We start from the raw sequence: 25360 nt of genomic DNA on the forward strand, positions 1-25360 counted from the left end.
TGGAGATCACTGCAACCTTCATACTACTATTGGGACACTGCCTTCCATCCTGTAGTCAGCATCAACCACAGATAAGTGAGTGACATCTCATCATTTTCATAAGTAATTCCAACCAGATTCTGAAATCAGCTTGGGATTTATAGTGAGTTATACAGAAGACAAAAGACATGACCTGGGATTTTCAATTTTATAGTTTTTATTTTTGAAGAGTGTTAGGTAATTTTTGAACAGGATGTCCAACATTGTATTAAAAGGAATGTACTGCAATATTTGGCCAGCAACAGGGGTCAAGATCAGGGCATATTTGTGCGGAATTTAAAATCACGTAATACACAGGGATACAACAGCATAGTGGTTATGCTATTGAACTAGCAATCCAGAGGCCTGGACTAATGATCCAGAAATACGAGTTCAAATCCCACCACGGCAGCTGGGGAATTTAAGTTCAACATAATTAAATAAATCTGGAATTTAAAAAAAAAAGGCTATTATCAGTAATGGTGACCATGAAACTACCGGACTGTCTTTTAGGGACGGAAATCTTCAACCCTTACCCGGCCTGTCCCATATGTGACTCCAGCTGACTTCAGGTGGCTCACCATCACCTTCTCGAGGACAATTAGGGATGGGCAATAAATGTTGGCCAGTGAACTAACAAAAGAAAATGCCGTGCTCCCACCCACTGTTTAGTGGCCCACGTTGTCTGCGGCAGGAACATGTTTGTAGCAAAAGATTCCTATTGTTCTACTCACAATTTAAAGTAATATGACACCATCTGTTCCATTTCTTAACTACCTTATGCATCGCAATAAAAGGTTGCATTTATTTGCATCACAAGTGGGTTGGACCAGATTTCTGATTGGTCTCCTTGAAGGACAAGACACACCCCAACAGTTTGTCTGGAATATGTACTTTGATCCTGCCTGCTGGAGAGTAATTCAAAGTATCGGCAATGTGTAATTTGATCCAGTCATTGTCACAGGCAGACTGCGCCAGCGAAGCTTCTTCTGTGCAGCCATGACAATGACATCTACCGAAGAATGTGGAGTGTCACCTAGAAACGCTAAATAGCTTTCACACGGCCACGTACGGCCTGCCCTGTCGATCGCCTCCCAATCATCAGTTGAGTGATATAACATACAATGCTGGAAATTCTCAGCCAGCATCAACGTTTCAGATCGATGACCTTTCATCAGTTTCTCTTTCTGTAAATGCTGCCTGATTTGCTGAGTGAAATCCACAGCAGTGACTATTTTACATAATTTGAGCTGCAAGGTTGGTTTAGTGAAACGCACTTTATTCAACGTGAACAGGTGAGGGTGACATCATTGCAAGTGACATCACTAGCAGAACCGTAGATTTTTAGCATTCGCTGAGAGTTACATCGAGTGGCCCGGCTCACGTGCAGGATGACATCACGGGTCAACCGGAAGTACCAACACTGTCGCTAATCACTCCGTCAAACTAAACACTCTGGATGAGAGCTGTGGTGACTGATGGGAGTCACGGATTGATAACAGGTTTATTGGGTTCGAAGTGAATAGTGACAGTGTCATGACTTCCGGATTTCATCCAGTCCAATGATGTCCCTTGTCACACACAGGCCGGGCATTCTGAGAAATCAACTCAGTGCCATTCATAGTCAAGGGCGTGATCCAGGTCTGGGGAAAGGAGGGGGAAAATGTGGTTCAGATGTAAAGGGAGTGGGGTTGGAAGAGCGTGATCCATGTCTAACAAAGGGGGTGGAGGGGGGAAGAATGTGATCCCTCTAGTCAGCTGGATCACGTTCTCACTCTCATCACCCCACTTTAGACCTGGATCACGTTCTTCTCCATCCCCACTGTTCTCTATCTGCTGCCCCTCCCCCTACGAATTCCTGGCCACCCCCCTGTCCAAGTTCCTGACCTGCCTGTCCCTGCGCTGCGCCCCCCCCCCCCCACTGGGGTCTACAGCCGGTGAATGAGTTTTGGGCTGAGGGTTTGAACTGGGCTTACAGCTGGTGAATGAGTTTTGGGCTGAGGGTTTGAACTGGGCCTACAGCTGGTGAATGGGCTCTGGGCTGGGGGTTTGAACAAGGCTTACAGGAAATGTGGTTCAGGCTGCAGACCACAGCCATGCAGCGGCGTATGCGCAGTTGGAACATTGGGTGCGCATGTGCAGCTCCGGTGGCTGGGGGGGGGGGGGGGGGGGGGGCAGTGTTTAGGTGCCTCCCCCATATAGTGCGCATGCGCAGAATGTCTCAAATTTGTTCATGCAAATAATCATTCCAGCGATAAAATCATCTCTTAGACACCTCCTATAAATGCTGAGAAGTCCAAGCTTTCTCCAGCCATTCCTCATAACGAGAAGCGCCAAGCATGCCAGCTCCACTGTACAAATTATTTTGGGCCAGGCAGGCTTTATCCAAGATGCCCAAGCAATGTAACTGAAACACAATCCGTACAATTTTCTGTGTTGCAGAGTTCTCGAACAGTAGGTACTAGAACGATATTGGTATAATTGGCAGGCAGGCAGCCGTGGATCATTGTTAATTTTTTAAAAAAAATTTTCGTTGCCAATCTTTTTAGCTGGGTCACTAGGTTAGCCACATGCTTTGTTAATTACAGTTCTGAGGCACACAGTGTTGAGCTTGTCTGGAAGAAGCAGTCAGAAATAAATGAGCAGCAAAACACCTACTGAATGTGCTGTGAATAAGAGACATTACAAGGTACATTACCACTTAGCAACAAATTCTATTCATCTAAAAACTGACACTGTTTCTCAAAGTGATTAATTGCTATGAAACTATAGATTAAAAAAAAGAGAAGATTTGTTAGAGGTGTTCAAAATCATGAGCGGTCTAGACAGAGTAGAGAGAGAGAGAAACTGTTCCCATTGGCAGAACGGTCGAGAACCAGAGGACACAGATTTAAGGCAGTTGGCAAAAGAACCAAAGGCAACATAAGAAAAAATCTTTTTAAACAGCGAGTGGTTCGAATCTGGAATGGACTGCCTGAAGGGGTGGTGGAGGCAGACTCAATCGTGGCTTTTAGGGCTACAGGGAAAGAATGGGGCGTGGGACCAGCTGAAGTGCTCTTGCAGAGAGCCAGCAATCGGCTCGACGGGCCAAATGGCCTTCTTCCATGCTGTAACCATTCTATGATTCAGTTTTAATAACATTTGCAAATTTCTTTAGAATTATAATATTTTGTTCTTGCAAAGCAGAAGAAAATTTTTAAAGCTTATTGAAATAAGTCTGTATATTTTCAAAATATACATAATGTACCAGTATTACCTGGAAATTGAAAAATAAGGGCTGTGGATCACTGGTAGGGGTAACGCTTCCATAAGTAGAGTTATAGGGCAAGTGTGTGGCTAGCAATTGGTGTCATTCAGATTTTTTTATCTCAAAAATAAAGCAAGCCCCTTGACTCACTTTCAAACTGGAACCCACCTACACTCTTGATCCCCTCCAAATGCAAATCTTCACTATTCAACTACCACTATTTCACTCAATAGTCATGGACATCATATAATTATCTCCCTCTTCAGGCTTTGCTTCTCCCATCCCAATCAAAACTATTCGCCTTTACCAATCTTCCATAAGCCTTCACACGCACTCTGGAATTCTCTTCCTAAAACTCTGTCTTAATTCCTCTCTGTCCACCTTCAAAAATCATCCTCAAGGCTTAGACCTTTGACCTCCCTGACTTCTCTCCTACTTGCTCTTCAGTGTTCACTCATCTCTTTGTAAAGCTTCTTAGAAAATAATGCTATATAAAAGTCAGTGTTTTTCTGTAGTTTTCGTAGTCAGCACGGAAATCAAGCTTTCCGTACTGCTACCAGGCAGCCCAGGAATGCTGGCAAAAGTTCTTCTGGATGTACATGGGTCTTGAGTGCAAGAACAGCTATGCCTTCACGTAATTCCCATGTTCAGGATCAACTGTGAAGCATTCAGCCAATCAAAGACAATAATGAAAACTACCAATCAATAATCAGCACTCAGGAAACAGATACCTAAAAGGAGAACAGGCACCAATGAAACTGCCCAAATATCTTTTGAAAATCTATTTGGCCGCCATCTTGTTTTGTCAGTCATCTCTGGACAGAACAATCGAAATAAAGGACCACAAAATTACCTGGCCTGGAAGGACAGAACAAGGATGCAGGGAGGGGAGAGTAGAATATGGACGGAATTTGGAGAGGCACCCAGTTCTCAGACCTTGTAATTCATGTCTGTCATAACAACACATACACAGACAGGACGACAACCTCCATCACCACCAAAAATTTAATTTCTAATTGGAAAATAAAAAAAAATTATCCCAAATATGCAGCCATCTGTTTGGAAAACTTAAGATATCTCAATTTTGAGATTAGGAAAAAGGTAGAATCTAAGAACGGGTGAGCAATACCCTCTTTAGATTATGGAGGCAGAGAAGGGGGTGGAAACTTGCGTCTTTGTGAAGCTTCCCAGGAATGAGGGCATCAGTGTAGATGCAAAGTAAGCACTTTGGGATGTGCTCAGGTCATGAAAGGAGTTATAGAAAGGCAGGTTCTTTCTTTCGATATTCAGTCACTAACCTGGCATCGATAATATGCCACCAACATCGCCATCTCTCACAAGAGCAGAATGCCTCCCCATCAGCTACATTGCCTTCTCCTTGTAGGACGTGAGGAATTTTAAAGTGGGGACATCCCCTGTGGTGGCCTGTCTCTGATGAACATTATGTGCCAGTTTCTCCTGCAAGAAGATAGAGTTAATGAAGGAAAGACTCGCAGTTGGAATGTGTGCCAACTAGCATGGGAGCGCTGAAGTAAGAGGTGTGGGGTTTTGAGCCTATTAAAGTGCAGGAAAGGATTTTAGGGTTGTGCATGTAAGTAACTGCTTTTAGGGGATCTGGGTAGCTATAATGCAAGATACTGAGTTAGAGGCTCCCTGAACCAGAATGCATTGTGAAGGGTTAGTTGTGCAAAAGTTGCTTTAGGAGGGTGAAGAGTATGCTGGTGCCCAGGGTGGACAAGGAAGACTATTCAGTGTGTTACCTTGCTTTCCCTGGTGTGGCAATAGACTTTTTCCAGCACAGCACTGCACTCCTGGGAATGAGGGAGTTGGCACTGAGTGCGAGTGCCACCTCCCTCCTGGTGGCACACATTTCTAGCAAGCTTGTTGGCACACACGCCTAGGATTCTGTACCTCCTACCTTCAATCTCCAGTACGGATTGGAGGTCTGATATGAAATTGTAAGCTTGGTCAAAAAGATCAGATTTGAAAAGTGAGAAATCCTGCAGGAGATCTGCTGGTTACGTTGAAGTTTTGAGAGCATCATTCACACTCCAGCCTTCTCACGTTGTAGAAGACATCTATTACAAGTGAACAATCATTTGAAAATTAAAGTATGCAAAAAGCACAATTATTTCCTGCTGTTTTCTCAGATGTGCAATAATCCGGAGGTGGTTAAAATAGCAAGAAGAGCAGCTAAGAAACTGCCAATATAAAAATATTTCCCATAATAATTAGCCTCTAATTTACACCAGTTCTCCACGGAGTACCCGAGCAGTGACATTAAGACAGGGCATGCTAGCAGCTAAACAATGCAACCATGCTGCACACCTCAAACTGTGACTGTGCAACAGCACAAGATGCTAAACCTAAACATAAATGTCTCATTAAGAGCAGTTAGATTGTGCACTTTGCATCACCACCATAGGAGCACACAAAAAAACTGCAAAAGGACATGGATAGGCTAAGTGAGTGGGCAAAAACTTGCCAAATGGAGTATAATGTTGGAAAGCATGAGGTCATGCACTTCGGCAGAAAAAAAATCAAAGAGCAAGTTATTATTTAAATGGAAAAAAATTGCAAGTGCCGCAGTACAGCGGGACCTGGGGGTACTTGTGCATGAAACACAAAAGGATAGTATGCAGGTACAGCAAGTGATCAGGAATGCCAATGGTATCTTGGCCTTTATTGCAAAGGGGATGGAGTATAAAAGCAGGGAAGTCTTGCTACAGCTCTATAAGGTATTGGTGAGGCCACACCTGGAATACTGCGTGCGGTTTTGGTTTCCATATTTACGAAAGGATATACTTGTTTTGGAGGCAGTTCAGAGAAGGTTCACAAGGTTGATTCCGGAGATGAGGGGGTTGACTTATGAGGAAAGGTCGAGTAGGTTGGGCCTCTACTCATTCGAATTCAGAAGAATGAGAGGTGATCTTATTGAAACGTATAAGATTATGAGGGGGCTTGACAAGGTGAATGCAGAGAGGATGTTTCCACTGATGGCGAAGACTAGAACTAGAGGGCATGATCTTAGAATAAGGGGCTGTCCATTTAAAACAGAGATGAGGAGAAATTTCTTCTCTCAAAAGGGTTGTAAATCTGTGGAATTCACTGCCTCAGAGAGCTGTGGAAGCTGGGACATTGAATATATTTAAGACAGAAATAGACAGTTTCTTAAACGATAAGGGAATAAAGGGTTATGTGGAGCAGGTGGGGAAGTGGAGCTGAGTCCATGATCAGATCAGCCATGATCTTATTGAATGGCAGAGCAGGCTCGAGGGACCGTGTGCCCTACTCCTGTTCCTATTTCTTATGTTCTTATGTAAAGAGGTGTTGTCTTTGCAACACTGAAGAATGATTGGCGTAACTGCAGCCGAACGAGCATTAGTTCAAATGTCCACGTTGGGTACGAGGCTTCAGGGAGCTAATTTCACCAGCTTTGTATTTCTCATCTGCTGTACTACAACTGTAACCGATGCAAAGCCATCCTTTCTGGATAAGCTGCTGAGCCACCTCTGTGATTATGTTAGTAAAGAGCTTGCAGGACAGTCTGGGTTTTCACTATTAAAAATGGTATTAGCAGTCAGACACCAATTAACAGAGCACTGCATGTGATTTAAGAACGCACACACACAGTGCTCTGCAGTTCCTGGATTTGAAAGCAGTGAGGTTTAATGCTATTGGTTAAGTAAGCAGGAACCTCTCCCAGACAGTGTTACAGAACAACTTCAACAGTGACAGAAACATCACTGATTTCAAGAAACTTACCGAGGACAGACTTGATGGGTCCAGATTCAGAATCAATGTAGTCCAACAGGACCTGAGCTGTATCATCTCCCTTGGCTTTAGTGAGATCTAGCAGCTTTCGTGCCTAACATTGAGATATTAAGCACAGCAAAAATAGTATTGCACAAGAGGAACTGTAGAATGCACATACATCAGCTGTCCATCTTCAAATGAATACATTGCATTACACAGTGACAACCATCAATGATACAATTGTAACATAAAAGGCAATAATTTGCATTAATATGCAGCCCTTATACAGAAGAACATCTGAATGTTTCACATTAAAAAGCTGCTTTGTGTCAAAACATTCAGCAAAAATGTTAACTACCTAAAATCGCACCAAGAAATCCTGACAGTATAGTATTTATACACAGCAACAAATTATTGCATTTCTGTGGAGTCCACACACAAAAAAAACACGTCAAAGTCCTTTACAAGCAGTGTGCCAAAGCCAGGAGTTGTGGGGAGTGGGGAGGGAAAGAGAAATAGCGGGAGAGGGAAAGAGAAATAGCGGGAGAGGGGAAGAGAGAAGGGAGGCAAATGTGCAGGAAAAAAGGATAATAAGGAATCGTTTGAATGTAGGGATGAACATAACAAGGTGTAGGTGCTGAAGAGAAAGTTGCATATTGTGGTTACCAATGATGGAGCAGAGGAAATGGTAAATGAATGGCAGGCATCAAACAAATGCATGCACAGGTGATCGTGGAGGTAGGATTGGGTGAAGCTGTGGAAGGTTTGAAACCAAGGACAAAAATCTTAAAAGTCAATTCCACTAAGATATAGGAGCCAGTCAAGTGTGAAAAGGATGAAGGTGATAGGTCTGTGGCCACAATGTTTTGGATGAGTTGTAGTTTGTGGAGGTTGGGAGGACACAAGGAATCCATTGACCAAATCAATGATTATAAAGGCATGAATAAGAGTTTTGGAAGCAGAGGGGAAGATACTCAGGAAGGAAGAATCTTGATGATGGATCACATGTGGAGAGAAAGCCAAGCTCGAGGTTGAGCAGTAGACAAAGAACATAAGAAATAGGAGCAGGAGAAGGCCATACAGCCCCTCGAGCCTGCTCCGCCATTTAATACGATCATGGCTGATCCGATATGAACTCAGGTCCACTTCCCTGCCCGTTCCCCATAACCCCTTATTCCCTTATCATATAAGAAACTGTCTATTTCTGTCTTAAATTTATTCAATGTCCCAGCTTCCACAGCTCTCTGAGGCAGCGAATTCCACAGATCCACAACCCTCTGAGAAAAGACAATTCTCCTCATCTCAGTTTTAAATGGGCGGACCCTGATTCTAAGATTATGCCCTCTAGTTCTAGTCTCCCCTATCAGTGGAAACATCCTCTCTGCATCCACCTTGGCAAGCCCTCTCATAATCTTATACGTTTCGATAAGATCACCTCTCATTTTTCTGAAATCCAATGAGTCGAGGCCCAACCTCCTCAATCTTTCCTCATAAGTCAACCCCCTCATCGCTAGAATCAACCTTGTGAACCTTCTCCGAACTGCCTCCAAAACATGTATAGCCTTTCGTAAATATGGAAACCAAAACTGCAGTATTCCAGGTGTGGCCTCACCAATACCCTGTACAACTGTAGCAAGATTTCTATACAAATGTAGCAAGACTTTTATACTCCATTGGCCTTCCTGATCACTTGCTGTACCTGCATTCTATCCTTGTGTTTCATGCACAAGTACCCCCAGGTCCCACTGCACTGCAACACTTTGCAATATTTCTCCATTTAAATAATAACTTGCTCTTTGATTTTTTTCTGCCAAAGTGCATGACCTCACACTTTCCAACATTATACTCCATCTGCCAAATGTTTGCCCACTCACTTAGCCTGTCTATGTCCCTTTGCAGGTTTTGTGTCCCCTCCTCACACATTGCTTTTCCTCCCATTTTGTATTGTCAGCAAACTTGGCTACGTTACACTCGGTCCCTTCTTCCAAGTCGTTAATATAAATTGTAAATAGTTGGGTTCCCAGCACTGATCCCTGTGGCTCCCCACTGGTTACCGATTGCCAACCCGAGAATTAACCGTTTATCCCCACACTCTGTTTTCCATTCGTTAGCCAATCCTCTATCCATGCTAATATATTACCCCCAATCCTGTGAACTTTTATCTTGTGCAGTAACCTTTTATGTGGCACCTTGTCAAATGCCTTCTGGAAGTCCAAATACACCACATTCACTGGTTCCCCTTTATCCACCCGATTCATTACATCCTCAAAGAACTCCAGCAAATTTGTCAAACATGACTTCCCCTTCATAAATCTATGCTGACTCTGCCTGACCGAATTTTGCTTTTCCAAATGTCCTGCTACTGCTTCTTTAATAATGGACTTCAACATTTTCCCAACCACAGATGTTAGGTTAACTGGTCTATAGTTTCCTGCTTTTTGTCTGCCTTCTTTTTTTAAATAGGGACATTACATTTGCAGTTTTCCAATCTGCTGGGACCTCCCCAGAATCCAGGCAATTTTGCTAAATTACAACCAATGCATCCACAATCCCTGCCGCTACTTCTCTTAAGACCCTAGGATGCAAGCCATCAGGTCCAGGGGATTTATCTGCCTTTAGTCCCATCATCTTACTGGGTACCACCTCCTTAGTGATTGCGATTGTGTTAAGTTCCTACCCCCCCATAGCCCCTTGACACTCCATTGTTGGAATATTGCTGGTGTCCTCTACTGAAAAGGCTGATACAAAATATTTGTTCAGAGTTTCTGCCATCTTCAAGTTCCCCGGTCTCGTCCTCTAAGGGACCAACATTTATTCTAGCCACTCTTTTTCTTTTAATATACCTATAGAAACTCTTGCTATCTGTTTTTATATGTTGTGCTAGTTTACTTTCCATACCTCTGGGCTTAGCCGGAGGAGGGAGCCTTGAAGGTTGATGGTGTTTGTGGGATACAAACAGGATAGCAAAATAGTCATCACGTGCCTTCGCCATTCCCCTCACTTAAGTATAAGCTAGTCTCCTTAGTATCTGGTGTTCTCACTCCTTTGACTACCCTTTTACTTAAGCTTATGAAAGAAGAAGTTTCTACTTCTCTTTATACCAAGTGCTACTGCTCATCTTTTTCTCATACTCCATATTAACCTGCCCAATCTTTTAGCTTGCTTCTTTTTTTTTTTAAATGAACATATTGTTTCCATGGGACAGTAGATAGAGACAGTGGAAGTGGGTGACGATAGCAATTGAGGGAGGACAGAAGACCATTCTGGAGGTTAGGGACAGAAGATGTCGACAAGCAAAGGGGTAAGGAGGGAAAGTTGGATGGTCAGGAGTTGATGTAGCTGGGAAGGTGGGTTGAGAGCTTTCTGGATGAACTTTCGTGAGAGGGTGGTGGGGGGAGAAAACGAGGTAAACACTGTCTTCAGGGGGCTCAGTCTTGAAGAGGGCAGGATCAAAGGCTGGGAAGGGGAAGGGTTAAAAGAGGCAAAAAAATACAAGACAAGTATAAAATATCTGTACAGAATTATCTCACCCCCATTTTATCACAGTGCAAACATCAATATAATTATCATCTGACAGAGCACAAGCAGAAGACAGGATATGATTTGTATGTCACTCATGGGTCTAACCAAAACTGACATGAAGAGGTTGTGAATGATTAGAAGCATGCAAGATATAAAATCAGATTTCACCACACCTCTTGAGATATCCTCTACATAGAGTTGAATTAATTATTTTCAGGACTGATTCGTAGTCTCCAAACAACATGTAACAATGTTACATTTTTAAAAAAACACTATTTTCCGGTCTAGTATAATCTACTCTTTTTGGGGCTGGATTTTTCCGGGCCTGTCCGCCTTGGTTTTCGCCCGGAGGGGCGGTAATGGCGGCAGTGAGCTTTTCTGGGCGGGCGGCCAGCTCCCAGTGCCCTACTAGGGTTTTCGGGGCTGATTTTGGCAGGGCGCGGAGCATTACCGCCCAGAAGAGGCGAGCCGGTGTGCAGCAATCCTGGCTGCAACACCGGCTCGATTTTTGAATCCCTCTCGACCCGTAGCGCTGCGTAGCACGCCCTGCTGGGACCGCCTGTGAAAATGGGCGGTCCGACCTATACCGGCTGCAGTGAGTAAGTAATGTCCACCTCAGGTAAATGTGATTGTTTTTGCTTTTATTTTATTGCAATTTACGTTGTGGTGGCGTGGGCTATGTGTTGGAAATATTTTTGGTGGGTTTTTTTTCTCCTCAGGCCTCTTAGAGTGCTCCCAGGCCGGCTGGTTAGCTTGGGATTTTTTGCATGCTCAGCTGGTTTTGCGCCCCAAGAGAGGTGTGCAACGCTCCCTTACTGCTCCGCCCAATTTTGCTGACTGAGGCGCAAACTTTTTCCAGGCATTATTGGGACCGCCCCGCTGATGTGAACACCCCGAAATCCTAAAAGCCGAAAATCCAGCCCCATGCACAGTTTTAAAAAGCTCAAGACTAGAGAGATCAGTCTCTGATGCTTTTGTAATCCTTCTCTCCCCTCACCCCACCCTTGCATAGTGGCACAGATAATTCTCTCAGTTTGTATACCTGCTGGGAAGGTGTATATATTGGCAAGTGAATCTCAACACATTCGTATTTTGAAAAATGGCCACATCTATGCAGAAGTTCTAACACAGCTGCAATGCGTCCATGCAGCTTCCTCACTACATCGGGTCTGTGTTTTTGAAGAGTTTGGGAAGCCAATAATGATGGTGATGCTGAAGATTCATCAGTCTTTTCTGGAGGCTTGTAGTTTCCCAGAATTAAATTGGTCAGCAGTGAGCTGTGAATGACATCTTCCAATACAAGAATAAATAGTTCACAAGCTCTGGTCCCTTTACATGCTACGATGTCAAGGAGATTACGACTGGAACTAGACAGAAGTCGTGGTGATTTCACATACTCATATTCCTCCCAGTTTAGTAGATCCCATGCTAATAAGTGATCAAGGATGCTCTCAAAGTTTTCCACAGAGCCTCTTCCAAGAATTGCGATTAATTGATCTCTTTGTGCCTTAATAAGCTGATCGGCGCACATTCTACTTGCTGTCCTTACAACCAGGTTATTTTAATGTGGCTGAATAACCCTAGTTAGAGAAAGAAACAGATCATGAAGTTTAACTTACTGTTTCTAATTGAAATATAAAAACAATTCTGCCATAGTAACAAATGCTGAACGATTTGATGTGGCTGTTGTTTCACAATAAGAATTCAAAGCAACTGCTTGTTAGGACTGAAAAGCCATTTTTATATTACCAAACCCTAGTGCTTGTAAAATGTACTCCAGGACGGAGGAGGGTGTGAAAGCAAGTGATGAAATTGGAAGCGAGTGATTTAATGCTCCTCATGGACTTGGGTGTTATTGTAGCCAAATTATTGGGAATAATTTTTTAAACTCCTAGGGCTAGATTTTCAGTTGTTGGCGAAAACAGTACTTTTACGCCAAAATTACCATATTCTCTGCGCTACCGTTTTTAGGCCTAAATTTTGGCCTTTACATCTTGGTAAAATCAGCGTTACATGAGGATTCGCGGCACAAACCGCGAGTTTCGGCAACTTTAGTCCGAGGCCGGTAGTGTTGCGAGAGAGGCCTTGGGGGCCAGGGGGTGGGGGGGGTGCGGTGGAGGAGAAGAAACAAAAACAAAAAAAAAAATTGCAAAAAAAAACAAACAAACAAAACATTCACAAAATCCTTACCGACTAAATTGCTGAAAAAAAGATTTTTAAAATTTAAAACTTTAACTTACCTTTTTTTGCAGGTCTTCATACTTACTGCTGCTGGCAGAGCTGCACCGCAGGTTTGACTGGTTGGTATTCTGGGCGTGGCAGAGAGTGCCAAAAGTATGGTGGTAACGCAATCCGCGGGGTTGCATATCATTTCACATCAGCGTACGTCTCCCCGGCGGTACGTGGAAGCGCCGCCGCAAAAAGGTGCCCGAAGATCCCGTCATCTGGGTTTTCACTGCGGAGGATCAAATTGTGGCAAAAACCCGGCCGCAAAGTCGCCGAAATTCTAGCCCCTAAAATCTTCAACCGAACCGAGTTATTTTTGATTGAATCAACTTATTTTGAAAGCTTACAACTGCAATAAATGTTGAAAATCTTTTATTTTATGGGCCTTTAAAAGTTAAGTAGCAGAAGATGCAAGAAATCGCAAAAGCCTTCTTTTGATTCTGTGATTAAATTCAGCTAATAAAATGCTAATGGATGAAAAGCTGTGACGCTCTTCTTGAACAATAGAAATGGGGGTCATTTTCACCTTTACCACTTGGGCGATAAACTAGTGGAGTGGATTGCACACCTGTTATACAGCCCGTCGGCTTTTCATTTCTACTGAAATCTGCAGCAGAGACTGATTTTTTGGAACAATTTCTACCTACACAGCTTCCGACTTCTTCCACTAGTGTGAGACCATAAAGGTATTTCGATCCCACATTCCCTGTAAGGGCTTCTCAGTATGTATGGCATTCCCCATGGGCATACCTTTGCATACCATTATCATGGAGGAGGAGAAGGAAGAGCAGTAGAGGACAGAGAAAGAAGAGTATTACATCCATCAGATATTTATTCCCTCCTGCAGGAATATACAGGTAACATAGGTCTTATGAAGACCTTAGTGAGGAGATGTGTATTAGAAAATTGCACTTCACCAAACAGGTAATAAGAAAGCTCTATCAGCCATGGTTCCCTCTGTGGCTTGGAAGATAACAACCGCACTCAACTTTTATGATGCAAGATCAATTCAGGCAGCCATGGGATATCTCTAATATCAGCCAGATGTATTCATTGGGTTACTAATGCACTTTTCAGGAGATCTGAGGAAATTCATCAATCTTCTTCACAGAAAAGAACACAAGAAATAGGAGCAGAAGTAGACCATACGGCCCCTCGAACCTCCTCCGGCATTTAATAAGATCATGGCTGATCCGATCATGGACTCAAGTCCACTTCCCTGCCCGCTCCCCATAACCCCTTATCGGCTAAGAAACTGTTTATCTCTGTCTTAAATTTATTCAATGACCCAGCTTCCACAGCTCTCTGAGGCAGTGAATTCCACAGATTTACAACCCTCAGAAGAAATTCTTCCTCATCTCAGTTTTAAATGGGCAGCCCCTTATTCTAAGATTATGCCCCCTAGTTCTAGTCTCCCCTATCAATGGAAACATCCTCTCTACATCCACCTTGTCAAACCCCCTCATAATCTTATGCATCTTGATAAGATCACCTCTCATTCTTCTGAATTCCAATGAGAAGAGGCCCAACCTACTCACAAGTCAACCCCCTCATCTCCGGAATCAACCGAGTGAACCTTCTCTGAACTGCTTCCAAAGCAAGAATATCCTTTCTTAAATATGGAAACCACAACTGTACGCAGTATTCCAGGTGTGGCCTCACCAATGCCCTGTCTAACTGTAGCAAGTCTTCCCTGCTTTTATACTCCATCCCCTTTGCAATAAAAGGCCAAGATTCCAGCTATCCAGCTTTATGTTGTTGGCTTTCCCCAGGGTGCAATAGGTGGAGCCCATGTTGCTTTGCGAGCTTCTACAAACCCTCTCAATAGGAAGGGCTTCCATTCCCTGAATGTAGAGACTGTGTGTGGCAACATGCAAAGGACCCTGCAAGCAAATGCCAGATTTGCTGGAAGCTTTCGCAATGCATCGATCCTTTGCAACTTCGTCCTTATTAACTGCTTCACAAGAAAGAAAATCAAGTCAACAAGTGGGTAACTAACCCCACTCCCAGTTCATATGGATAATAATTCCACCACTGATACAACACATTAGGCCCCTTTGCTCACACATGAAGGTGCCAATATTAATCATCTGATTGAAGAAGTCAGCATGAAATAAGTTAACCTTTTCCTGCATGACTAATCTCCATGAACAACAAAGTATGACTTAAGTGCACTTAAGTGTGGTCCCACTGATTAGCTGGTCTAACAGCAGCCATCAGATCCTGAAAGCCAAGAGACAGCAGCATGCCACCTGACGCTGGGGTCTGGAAGCTGGTATGTAGAGTATCATCTATTCTGTCGCCACCTACCATCTGCTTCCACGGAAGTGGGGGCACTGAATGGTCCAACTTAGGTGAGGGTCTGTTGCAGATTCCAATGAAGCTGCCACATGTTGCATTGTCTGTACTGAAGGAAAAGCATCCCTGATGCTGCAAATGAGGGCAGAGGACTCTAGATTCACAACTGTCAGTTGCTCCACATCTTCAGAGACTGATCCTAGAGCCTGTACACGTGTGATGTTGCTCGAACATTATTCTTTCAAGCCAGTACCCATAAGTTCTTGGTCCCACAACACTGAAGTCAAGGGTGGTTGGCTCCCAGCCTCTGCTGGGAAGGTGGCACATTCTCATCCACTTCCAGGCTTCCTTGGGCTCTGTGAATCACCCAGTGTCACGCAAACAATGGGAACTTTGAGGGGTTTTCCCTCAAATTCAAAACGAATTTTGTTTCCTTAACCATAAAGAACATAACAACATAAGAAATAGGAGCAGCAGTGGGCCATATGGCCCCTCGAGCCTGCTCCGCCATTTAATACAATCATGGCTGATCCGATCATGGATTCAGGTCCACTTTTCTGCCCGCTCCCCATAACCCCTTATCGGATAAGAAACTGTCTCTCTCTGTCTTAATTTTATTCAGTGTCCTGACTTCCACAGCTCTGAGGCAGCAAATTCCACAGATTTACAAACCTCAGAAGAAATTCCTCCTCAGCTCAGTTTTATATGGGCGGCCCCTTATGCTAAAATTATGCCCCCTAGTTCTTGTCTCCCCTATCAGTGGAAACATCCTCTCTGCATCCACCTTGTCAAGCCCCTGATAATCTTATACATTTCGATAAGATCACCTCTCATTCTTCTGAATTCCAATGAGCAAAGGCCCAATCTACTCAACCTTTCCTCATAAGTCAACCCCCTCATCTCCAGAATCAACCTAGTGAACCTTCTTTGAACTGCCTCCAAAGCAAGTATATCCTTTTGTAAATATGGAAACTGTATGCAGTATTCTAGGTGCGGCCTCACTAATACCCTGTATAATTGTAGAAAGACTTCCCTACTTTTATACTCCATCTCCTTTGCAACAAAGGTCAAGATTCCATTGGCCTTCCTGATCACTTGCTGTACCTGCATACTAACCTTTTGTGTTTCATGCACAAGTACCCCCAGGTCCCGCTGTACTGCAGCACTTTGCAATTTTGCGCTATTTAAATAATAACTTGCTCTTCGATTTTTTTTCTGCCAGCTACCTGAAAATAAAACAGTAATTTAAGCAGTGGGAATCAATAAAAAATTTATTCATGACTCCCATTACACCAGTTGACTGTAAGTAGGATAAATATTAGTCATGTTATGCAGGGCAGTTTATTTTAAAAAAGTAGTTTCCAGATCAAAACTGCAATGAAATAATGAGAAAATTATTACAATGGTAATGATTGCTATTTGTAATGAATGGCAACATTTTAAAAATTAGCAACCCCATTACATCTTCTGTCTATATCTTATTTGGGAAACAACAATGCATATTGAACACTCAGTATGCAGCTTATGGCATCCTGCCTCTCACATCAGAGTAAATTTATAGTTAAAGCAAATGCCTTATTGCTTTTAAATCGATTTGGCATTTTCTTTTGGGACCAGTATAAAAGCTGATCTATTTTCTCACTGACATTTCTATAGAGTACCTGGTAACACCTGCTGAAAATGTCAATAAAAGGACACAGTGGGCACGATTTTCCCTGCACTTTAGTGATCTCAAAATGCAACATGTTGTTTGAATCACCCCCCGACAGCCGATTTGTCAATACATCAGAGAAGTCATCATTGTTAAGCACAACCACCTCGACAGTGGAATGTACAACAGTAACTTCTCTGCTCTAGTCAAAAAGGACTTTACTGCCACATAATCATTTGTACAATCCAATTCAAGGTGTGATTATAACGCTCACTGTTGGTCAGCTTCCAAATGTACACAATATAAAAAGTCACACACTAAACAGAATTGATCATAAAAAACACATTACCAGACTATAAAACAAAAATCCAAATATTTAATTTATGATTTACTGATATGAACTCACTTTTATACCAAGAGCTGCATTATTCAACCCAAGAGTGCAGCCCTTCTCCCAATGAAAATTATCCAGGGCTCACAACGTTGAGAACTCCTTGTTAATCAGTGTTACAAGGAGTTTTATATATCCTACCTTAAGATTTAACTTTGCCTCATCACCTCTTGGAGTTGCTCGATGGAATGCATCCCAGGGTATTAAAAGAAATGGCGGAAGTTATAGCAGATGCATTCGTTATAATCTACCAAAATTCTCTGGACTCTGGGGAGGTACCAGCGGATTGGAAAGCAGCTAATGTAACACCTCTGTTTAAAAAAGGGGGCAGACAAAAGGCAGGTAACTATAGGCCGGTTAGTTTAACATCTGTAATAGGAAAAATGCTTAAAACTATTAAGGAAGAAATAGCTGGACATCTAGATAGGAATAGTGCAATCAAGCAGACGCAACATGGATTCATGAAGGGGAAATCATGTTTAACTAATTTACTGGAATTCTTTGAGGATATAACGAGCATGGTGGATAGAGGTGTACCGATGGTTGTGGTGTATTTAGATTTCCAAAAGGCATTCGATAAGGTGCCACACAAAAGGTTACTGCAGAAGATAAAGGTACGCGGAGTCAATGGAAATGTATTAGCATGGATCGAGAATTGGCTGGCTAACAGAAAGCAGAGAGTCGGGATAAATGGGTCCTTTTCGGGTTGGAAATCGGTGGTTAGTGGTGTACCACAGGGATCGGTGCTGGGACCACAACTGTTTACAATAGAGATAGATGACCTGGAAGAGGGGACGGAGTGTAGTGTAACAAAATTTGCAGATGACACAAAGATTATTGGGAAAACGGGTTGTGTAGAGAGGCTGCAAAGAGATTTAGATAGGTTAAGCAAATGGGCTAAGGTTTGGCAGATGGAATACAATGTCGGAAAATGTGAGGTCATCCACCTTGGAAAGAAAAACAGTAAAAGGGATTATTATTTGAATGGGGAGAAATTACAACATGCTGCGGTGCAGTGGGATCTGAGGGTCCTTGTGCATGAAACTCTTTTTGGAGTTCACCTGCAAAAACATAAAACATTAAACGGTGCCACCCGACCTGGGTGACACACCAGACATTTACAAGGCCCTTTTTTCCTTTTTTTTTTGTGTTTTTCATTTTTTTGGGGGTTTTTTTTGGGCGCTAAAATCAGATTTTTCCAGTGCCCCCTATAAAAGGGAAGGGGACACTAAAAGCACCGGCAATTAAAACAAATTAAACTTTAAAACGTAAAATCAAATTAAAATTTGGTTGCCGGGCGTGATGATGCACTCCAGTCCCTCCGGTGCCCACCTCTCGCGGAAGGCCGCGAGCGTACCGGTGGACACCGTGTGCTCCATCTCCAAGGACACCCTGGACCGGATGTAAGAGCGGAAGAGAGGCAGGCAGTCAGGTTGAACGACCCCCTCCTGCCTGGACCGGCTGATGGCACCCTTGGCCGTGCCCAGGAGCAGTCCTACGAGGAGGCCTTCGGACCTACCCGCTCCCCTCCGCACAGGGTGCCCAAAGATCAGGAGAGTGGGACTGAAGTGCAGCCAGAATTTCAGGAGCAGCCCCTTCAAATAATAAAACAGGGGCTGCAACCTTGTGCATTCCATAAAAACATGGAACACGGACTCTTCCAGACCGCAGAAATTGCAGGCGGCCTGGGAGTCCGTGAACCGGCTTAAAAATTTGTTGCACAGCACTGCTCCGTGCACCACCCTCCAGGCCAAGTCCCCGATGAATATTGGGAGGACCCCTGCGTAGAGTGCCCTCCATCGGGGACCCCCGCCTCCTCCGGACGGCAAGATGGTAAGCCATGGCGTGTCCGGACTGCCGGCGAGGATGGCAAAGTTGAGGGTGTGCAGGAGCAGCCCGTACAGGAAACCCCTCCGCGCGGAACTGAAAGGCACGGAGGGGATTTCCCCGAGGCGGCTCAAGTTGTGAGGCGCCGGTCCCCGAGGGAGGTTCCGGGGTTTGGCGCCGATGAGGAATTCCGTCCGGACGGGGGTCAGTTCGGATCATTGTGCATGAATCCCCCAAAAAAAAAAAAGTTAGTTTGCAGGTGCAGCAGGTAATCAGGAAGGCGAATGGAATGTTGGCCTTCATTGCGAGAGGGATGGAGTACAAAAGCAGGGAGGTCCTGCTGCAACTGTACAGGGTATTGGTGAGGCCGCACCTGGAGTACTGCGGGCAGTTTTGATCACCTTACTTAAGGAAGGATATACTAGCTTTGGAGGGGGTATAGAGACAATTCACTAGGCTGATTCCGGAGATGAGGGGGTTACCTTATGATGATAGATTGAGTAGACTGGGTCTTTACTCGTTGGAGTTCAGAAGGATGAGGGGTGATCTTATAGAAACATTTAAAATAATGAAAGGGATAGACAAGATAGAGGCAGAGAGGTTGTTTCCACTGGTCGGGGAGACTAGAACTAGGGGGCACAGCCTCAAAATACAGGGGAGCCAATTTAAAACCAAGTTGAGAAGGAATTTCTTCTCCCAGAGGGTTTTGAATCTGTGGAATTCTCTGCCCAAGGAAGCAGTTGAGGCTAGCTCATTGAATGTATTCAAATCACAGATAGATAGATTTTTAACCAAAAAGGGAATTAAGGGTTACGGGGAGCGGGCGGGTAAGTGGAGTTGAGTCCACGGCCAGATCAGCCATGATCTTGTTGAATGGCAGAGCAGGCGCGAGGGGCTAGATGGCCTACTCCTGTTCCTAATTCTTATGTTCTTATAAATACCTTCCTACTGGAGTTACTCACTGCTGGAGCTGACCAACACTCACTTCTGAAGTTACTCTCCAGACCACACATCACTTTTGTAAATACTCTTGCAACTCCCTGCTGGACTTCTTACTATCTCATACACACAGACATGCGTGCGCACACACACACCCCTGAAGTTACTTTTCATACTTCATCTCTTCTTAAAATTATAAAATCCTGAGGTTTCCTGCTTCCAGAATATCACAATGCCCAGCAACTCCTCTAGGAGAGCCAGTCCCGCATCCATTTCCTCTTTTCATATATAGTATATAGCCATGAGGTAAGCCTCTCTAACCTATCAAGTATGTCTGCCATGCCAATAATTGTTTGTACTACAGATATTGAGTAGCAATTTCAGTGGTTTTAACAGCAATGGACCTCCAAGAGTATTGCGCTTGAATTAGGGTATTAGGGATGTAAACCTTAGTGATAGTTACATCAGGTATCGGCAGTAACTAAGGTGCAAAACTTTATTTTGAATGCATCATTCGATACCTTATCCCATTCCTTTCCATTTATTTTCCTTTTCTTAAGAATCTGACCATGGAGTTGCATCAATGACAATTTTGGAGCTACTTGGGAACAACAATATATGCCCTAATCCCTGACAGGGAAGGAGCTGTGGTGGCAAGTGGGCGACAAAGTAAAATATTTGCTATAGTTACATTACAGGACTGCTACCAGTGCCAGCCCCAAATTTGGCAACAGTGCTGCAAAGTCAATGAGAATTTCCACCTCTGGAGATACAGACATTCACATAATGAGGTGATAATACCAGTACATATAAACAGTACCTCTAGAGGCAGCCACTTTTCTTTCTTCACTGGGAGTTAACCCAACGATGCAATTTCTTGATCACTATTCTGTATGGAGCTTCTTCAGTCAGTAGGGTGATAACAACTGTAGAATCGAGTACACGGCACATCTACAGGATTCACTTTCTAGAGGGAGTCCATGGATGTCACCCAAACAAGCTTGATTTTTGACATTTTACTTGGTACATTTTCAAGTATAATAAAACTACTGTTGGTGACATTAGTATGATATTCCTCGGTCACAAAAGTGTATTAAAATAGCAGATAAAAGAATGCTATATGTAGGCATTAATGTTCAACCACTAATATTACCAATAGTTATTTCAAGGTTTTGATCCCCAAAATAAACCACATTATCAATGCTATTATATTGAGAATTCAAGCAGGCTGCAAAGTTGAGAAAACACAGACCCCTGCCTACGTGAGAGCCAGCACAATGCATTGAGCCATAAATCAGCTTGACATTTCAGGACTTTGGGCAGAGAGCCAATTATGGGCTAACAACACAGGCTGTTGGATCAAGTGAGCCAATAAGGTCAAAGGGGGCGAGCTCACAATTGTAAATTGATCCAGGATAAGTACAGCCATTTTTTGCCATGTGTTGCAGTGGAACAAAGAGCTGGAACCCTGCCAGAGTTCTGTTGCTGCTGCTGGAATAAAGTTATTTTAAATCTACAACCGGATTTCGCATCTCGTTGAAAATTAAGAGATCTAACAGCATATTATAAAAAAAAATAGGTCCTCACTTCAATAACTGGCACAGACCCAAACTATTGTCAAAAGAAATGGCCGCCCAGAATTCCTTTAGCTTGTTTAAATTGCTGTCTTGAGCTTTTGAAGGCAGGATCTGATGTTCCCAGAGAGCTAGTGTCAGTTGTAGCTCGCTGGGTAGCACGCTCCCCTCGGAGTCAGAAGGTTGTGCATTCCAGTCCCACTCCAGGAACTTGGAACACTTAAATCTAAGCTGACACTTCAGTGCAGTACTGAGGGAGTGCTACACGGTCAGAGGTGCAGTCTTTCAGATGAGACGTTAAACCGAGGCCCCATTTGCCCTCTCAGGTGGATGTAAAAGGTCCAATGGCACTATTTCGAAGAAGCACAGGGGAGTTATCCCCGGTGTCCTGGCCAATATTTATCCCTCAATCAACATCACAAACAGATTTTCTGGTTATTATCACATTGCTGATTGTGGGAGTTTGCTGTGCACAAGTTGGCTGCCGTGTTTCCCACATTACAACAGTGATTATGCTCCAAAAGTACTTCATTGGCTGTAGTGCACTTTGAGACAGCCATTGGTTTTGAAAGGTGCTATATAAATGCAAGTCTTTATTCCTTTTATGGAATCCAAAAAGTAGAAAAGAGATTGTTCCACTCAAGTACACAACTTGAGATTTATTTCATTTGACATGAAGAATGCGGTCCTATCGTCATTTCTCATTAATCTTCAGATTATAATTATTCGTCACGCACCTTCATTAATATGCAATGATTAAAATTAAAAGTGGATCAATGAGATGACCGAGCAATGTAATATAGCTTTATCTCAAGAAACACCAACCGAGAGCCTTTAAATCCAAGGAAAGCTGATAGTTTAGATACATCTCATCTAGTATTCTATTAATCAGCTGCCAGTTTTAGACAAAGGATGGGGTTAAGCCAATTTATAAAAGACCTACAATTATATAGCGCCTATCACGGCCTTAGGATATCACAAAGCATATTACAGCCAATGAAATACTTCTAAAGTGTAGTCACTGTTATAATGTAGGAATTGCAGCAGCCAATTTGCATATAGCAAAGTGCCACAAACAGCAATGAGATAAATGATCATGCCATCTTTGTTTTAAGGTGTTGGTTGAGGGATAAACATTGACCAGGGTACCAGGAGAACTCCTCTGCTCTTCTTCAAATAGTGCCGTGAGATTTTTTACATCCACCAGAGAGCATAAACGTGGCCACGGTTTAACATCTCATCGGAAGGACTGCACCTCCAAATCCCTTAGTACCAAACTGAAGTATCAGCCTGGATTATGTGCTCAATCTCTTGAGGGAAGCTTGAACCCACAATCTTCTGACTCAGAGGCAAGAGTGCTACCACTGAGCTGCAGCTGCCACATTTTTAACTGTGTATAACAATTTATAGGCCATAAACCATACAGGATTATCCATTTGATAGTCAGATGGAATTTATCAGCCCACATTAAATGATAATTTTTGTCTTTCATGAATTTAATTGTAATGCAAATATTTAGGTAGGATTTAGTACTACATATACATATTTGGAAGATACATTGATGAGGTCTATGCCGAACACATTCTCTTCCTGGTCTTCAAATGTCAGGAAGTGGTTCTTTTTCAAGAGAATAGCGGAGAATATTGTCTTGTGCGGTGGATGCAGATTCGTTGAATTCCTTCAAGCGAGAGCTGGACCTGTTTCTGGCTGGGGTGGAGATCACCTCTTACAGAAAGTAGGTACTGCCATGAATTCAGGGCCAAAGTGATCTCCTGGACTAGTTTCAATCGCCTAGATTGGTCGAAGAGGAATTTCCCAGATTATTTTCCCCAAATTGGCCTGTTTTTTTTTTTAAATGTTTTTTTTGCCTCTCCCAGGAGATCACATGGTTTTGGGTGGGGTGGATGGATATGTTGTGATACGCAAGGGATCGCAATTGTTTAGGACTGGATGGACCAGTCTTTTTTATCTGTCCGCCATTGTTCGTAAAAATTAAGTGTGCAAACTCTATACAATAGCAAAATACTGCAGATGCTGGAATCTGAAATAAAATCAGAAAATGCTGGAAATACTCAGCAGGCAGCATCTGTGAAGAGAGAAACAGAGTTAACGTTTCAGGTCTGTGTGTAAACTCAATATCGTTTTGATTACATGCTGGCAAAAAGTGGGCATATCTTTGCCTCTAAAAATAAAACGTGATGATGCTCAGCATACCCTCCTCTATACCCTTGGCTTCAGAGCTCCAGGAAGGTTCAGCTGTCAAGTCAGAATTTGCTACTTCCAAACAACTGCAAACACACAAGCTTAGCTCGACCAGTCCTGGGACTGTGGAACCCGCACTGCACTGCACACGGGCGAATTACACCACGCAATCGCTTTTATTTAATTTATCTAACACGAACACCAGCATCAAATAAATAAAAGCTTTTACTCACCAAAAAGCCAATAGTAGGGGTTAGAAATGACAGGCTTTTACAAATGGATACTTCCAGGTACATTTTTGAGTTAACGAATGCCATTTAAGAACATTTTCAAAAAGGCTCACGGACCTAAATAGCCAGCAGGAAGTTTTGATGAGAGTATGTACTAACACGTGACACGTGAGTACACAGGAATCTCGGCCAATCACAAGATTCAGTATATTTTCACAAGATTTGGAACTTCCCCAATACCTTCAGTCACAGAGTGGGGGATTTAATCCTTGCCAGAATATGTATTTGTTCTCAGTTGCACTAACTGCACAGGAACAGCTCGGCGACTGCGTCCTGCTCTTCAACTTGCCACGAACTTCCCTCTTCAGTGCAGGTGCCGAAAGCAGTTTCATGGGCGGAAAGGCAACACCCTTTCTGAACTGGTGCCATCAGCTCTGATGCGGGGGTTCAACATGCTCTGCGGTTATTAGCCGGTAAACACCAACTCGGGCTGGAACAGGATCAGGAAGCGCACTGAGATTTCTCCACTTCCCAAAGGAGGAAGGAACGTGTAGCGACGTCCATCTTTTAAACCATGCAGACTCATTACTTCAATACCCGAGGCCCTTGGTATTTCAGAAAGTCTTCAGGCCATGTTGAGGGCGAGAGTTTCCCCGAGATCAGTCCCATAATCATTTTCCGGTAGCTCGCTTCCCTGCGTTCCAGTTTCTGGTGGAAGAGAAAGCCTGCATCATATAAATACAGGAAGTCAGCCAATATCTGGAGATAAAAAGACAGACCGACATTTCCGGCAGCATCGACTTTGTCTTCGCTACAGATACTGGCTGCCCTGCTGTGTATCTCCAGCATGTTCTGTTTTTATTTCAGATTCCAGCATTTACAGGGGTTTTTTTTGCACTTTATTTGTATAAGTTAGCAACCGATGATACAAGTTGAGCGTCCGAAATTCGGAATGTTCCGGAATCTGGACACAGGGCCGATCCTTGGTGGGGCCGTCTGGATACTGGAATATGTTCAAAAATCTGGACGACTCCGCCTCAGCCACCTGACCTCGGCAGTCTGACCCTTGGCTGCCCGACCTCGCCCCCCCAGCCCCGCTTACCTCAGCCGCCCGACCCTCATCCCCCTCGGCTGCCCTCCCCACCCAGGCAAAGACATTCCAAAATCCGGAAATATCCGTAACGGCCTCGATCCTGAGGTTTTTTTTTTTGGGTTTTTTTTGGGGGCGCTAAAATCAAATTTTTCCAGTGCCCCCTATAAAAGGGAAGGGGGACACTAAAAGCACCGGCAATTAAAACAAATTAAACTTAAAAACGTAAAATCAAATTAAAATTTGGTTGCCGGGCGTGATGATGCACTCCAGTCCCTCCGGTGCCCACCTCTCGCGGAAGGCCGCGAGCGTACCGGTGGACACCGCTTGCTCCATCGATCCTGAGGTTTACAGATTTTGGATGTCACACCTGTATTTGAAAAATTGAG

At 43.5% G+C, this 25360-nt stretch overlaps 1 protein-coding gene across 11 annotated transcripts in view; it reads right to left on the reverse strand.

Moving 5' to 3' along the window:
* The window catches only part of nod2 (nucleotide-binding oligomerization domain containing 2), an 83912-nt gene extending 59447 nt beyond the window's left edge, over positions 1-24465 (reverse strand). For 5 of the 11 annotated variants that reach the window (XM_070898018.1, XM_070898019.1, XM_070898012.1 and 2 more), the window contains exons 1-4: positions 23885-24465; positions 16184-16293; positions 11586-12123; positions 7031-7133 (exon numbers count right to left, since the gene is read on the reverse strand). In XM_070898018.1, coding sequence (XP_070754119.1) covers positions 7031-7133; positions 11586-12074 — 592 coding nt within the window. In that variant the 5' untranslated portion in view covers positions 12075-12123; positions 16184-16293; positions 23885-24465. Of the gene's footprint in view, positions 1-4563; positions 4692-5176; positions 5385-7030; positions 7134-11585; positions 12124-16183; positions 16294-17250; positions 17521-20695; positions 20757-23884 lie in introns of those variants that run through there. The other 6 variants (XM_070898013.1, XM_070898015.1, XM_070898016.1 and 3 more) reach the window with 6 other exon arrangements.
* Between the last annotated feature and the right edge of the window lie 895 nt (positions 24466-25360).

The sequence above is a fragment of the Pristiophorus japonicus genome, chromosome 13 (assembly GCF_044704955.1).
Source record: "Pristiophorus japonicus isolate sPriJap1 chromosome 13, sPriJap1.hap1, whole genome shotgun sequence".
In the NCBI taxonomy this organism is placed as follows: Eukaryota; Metazoa; Chordata; class Chondrichthyes; family Pristiophoridae; genus Pristiophorus; species Pristiophorus japonicus.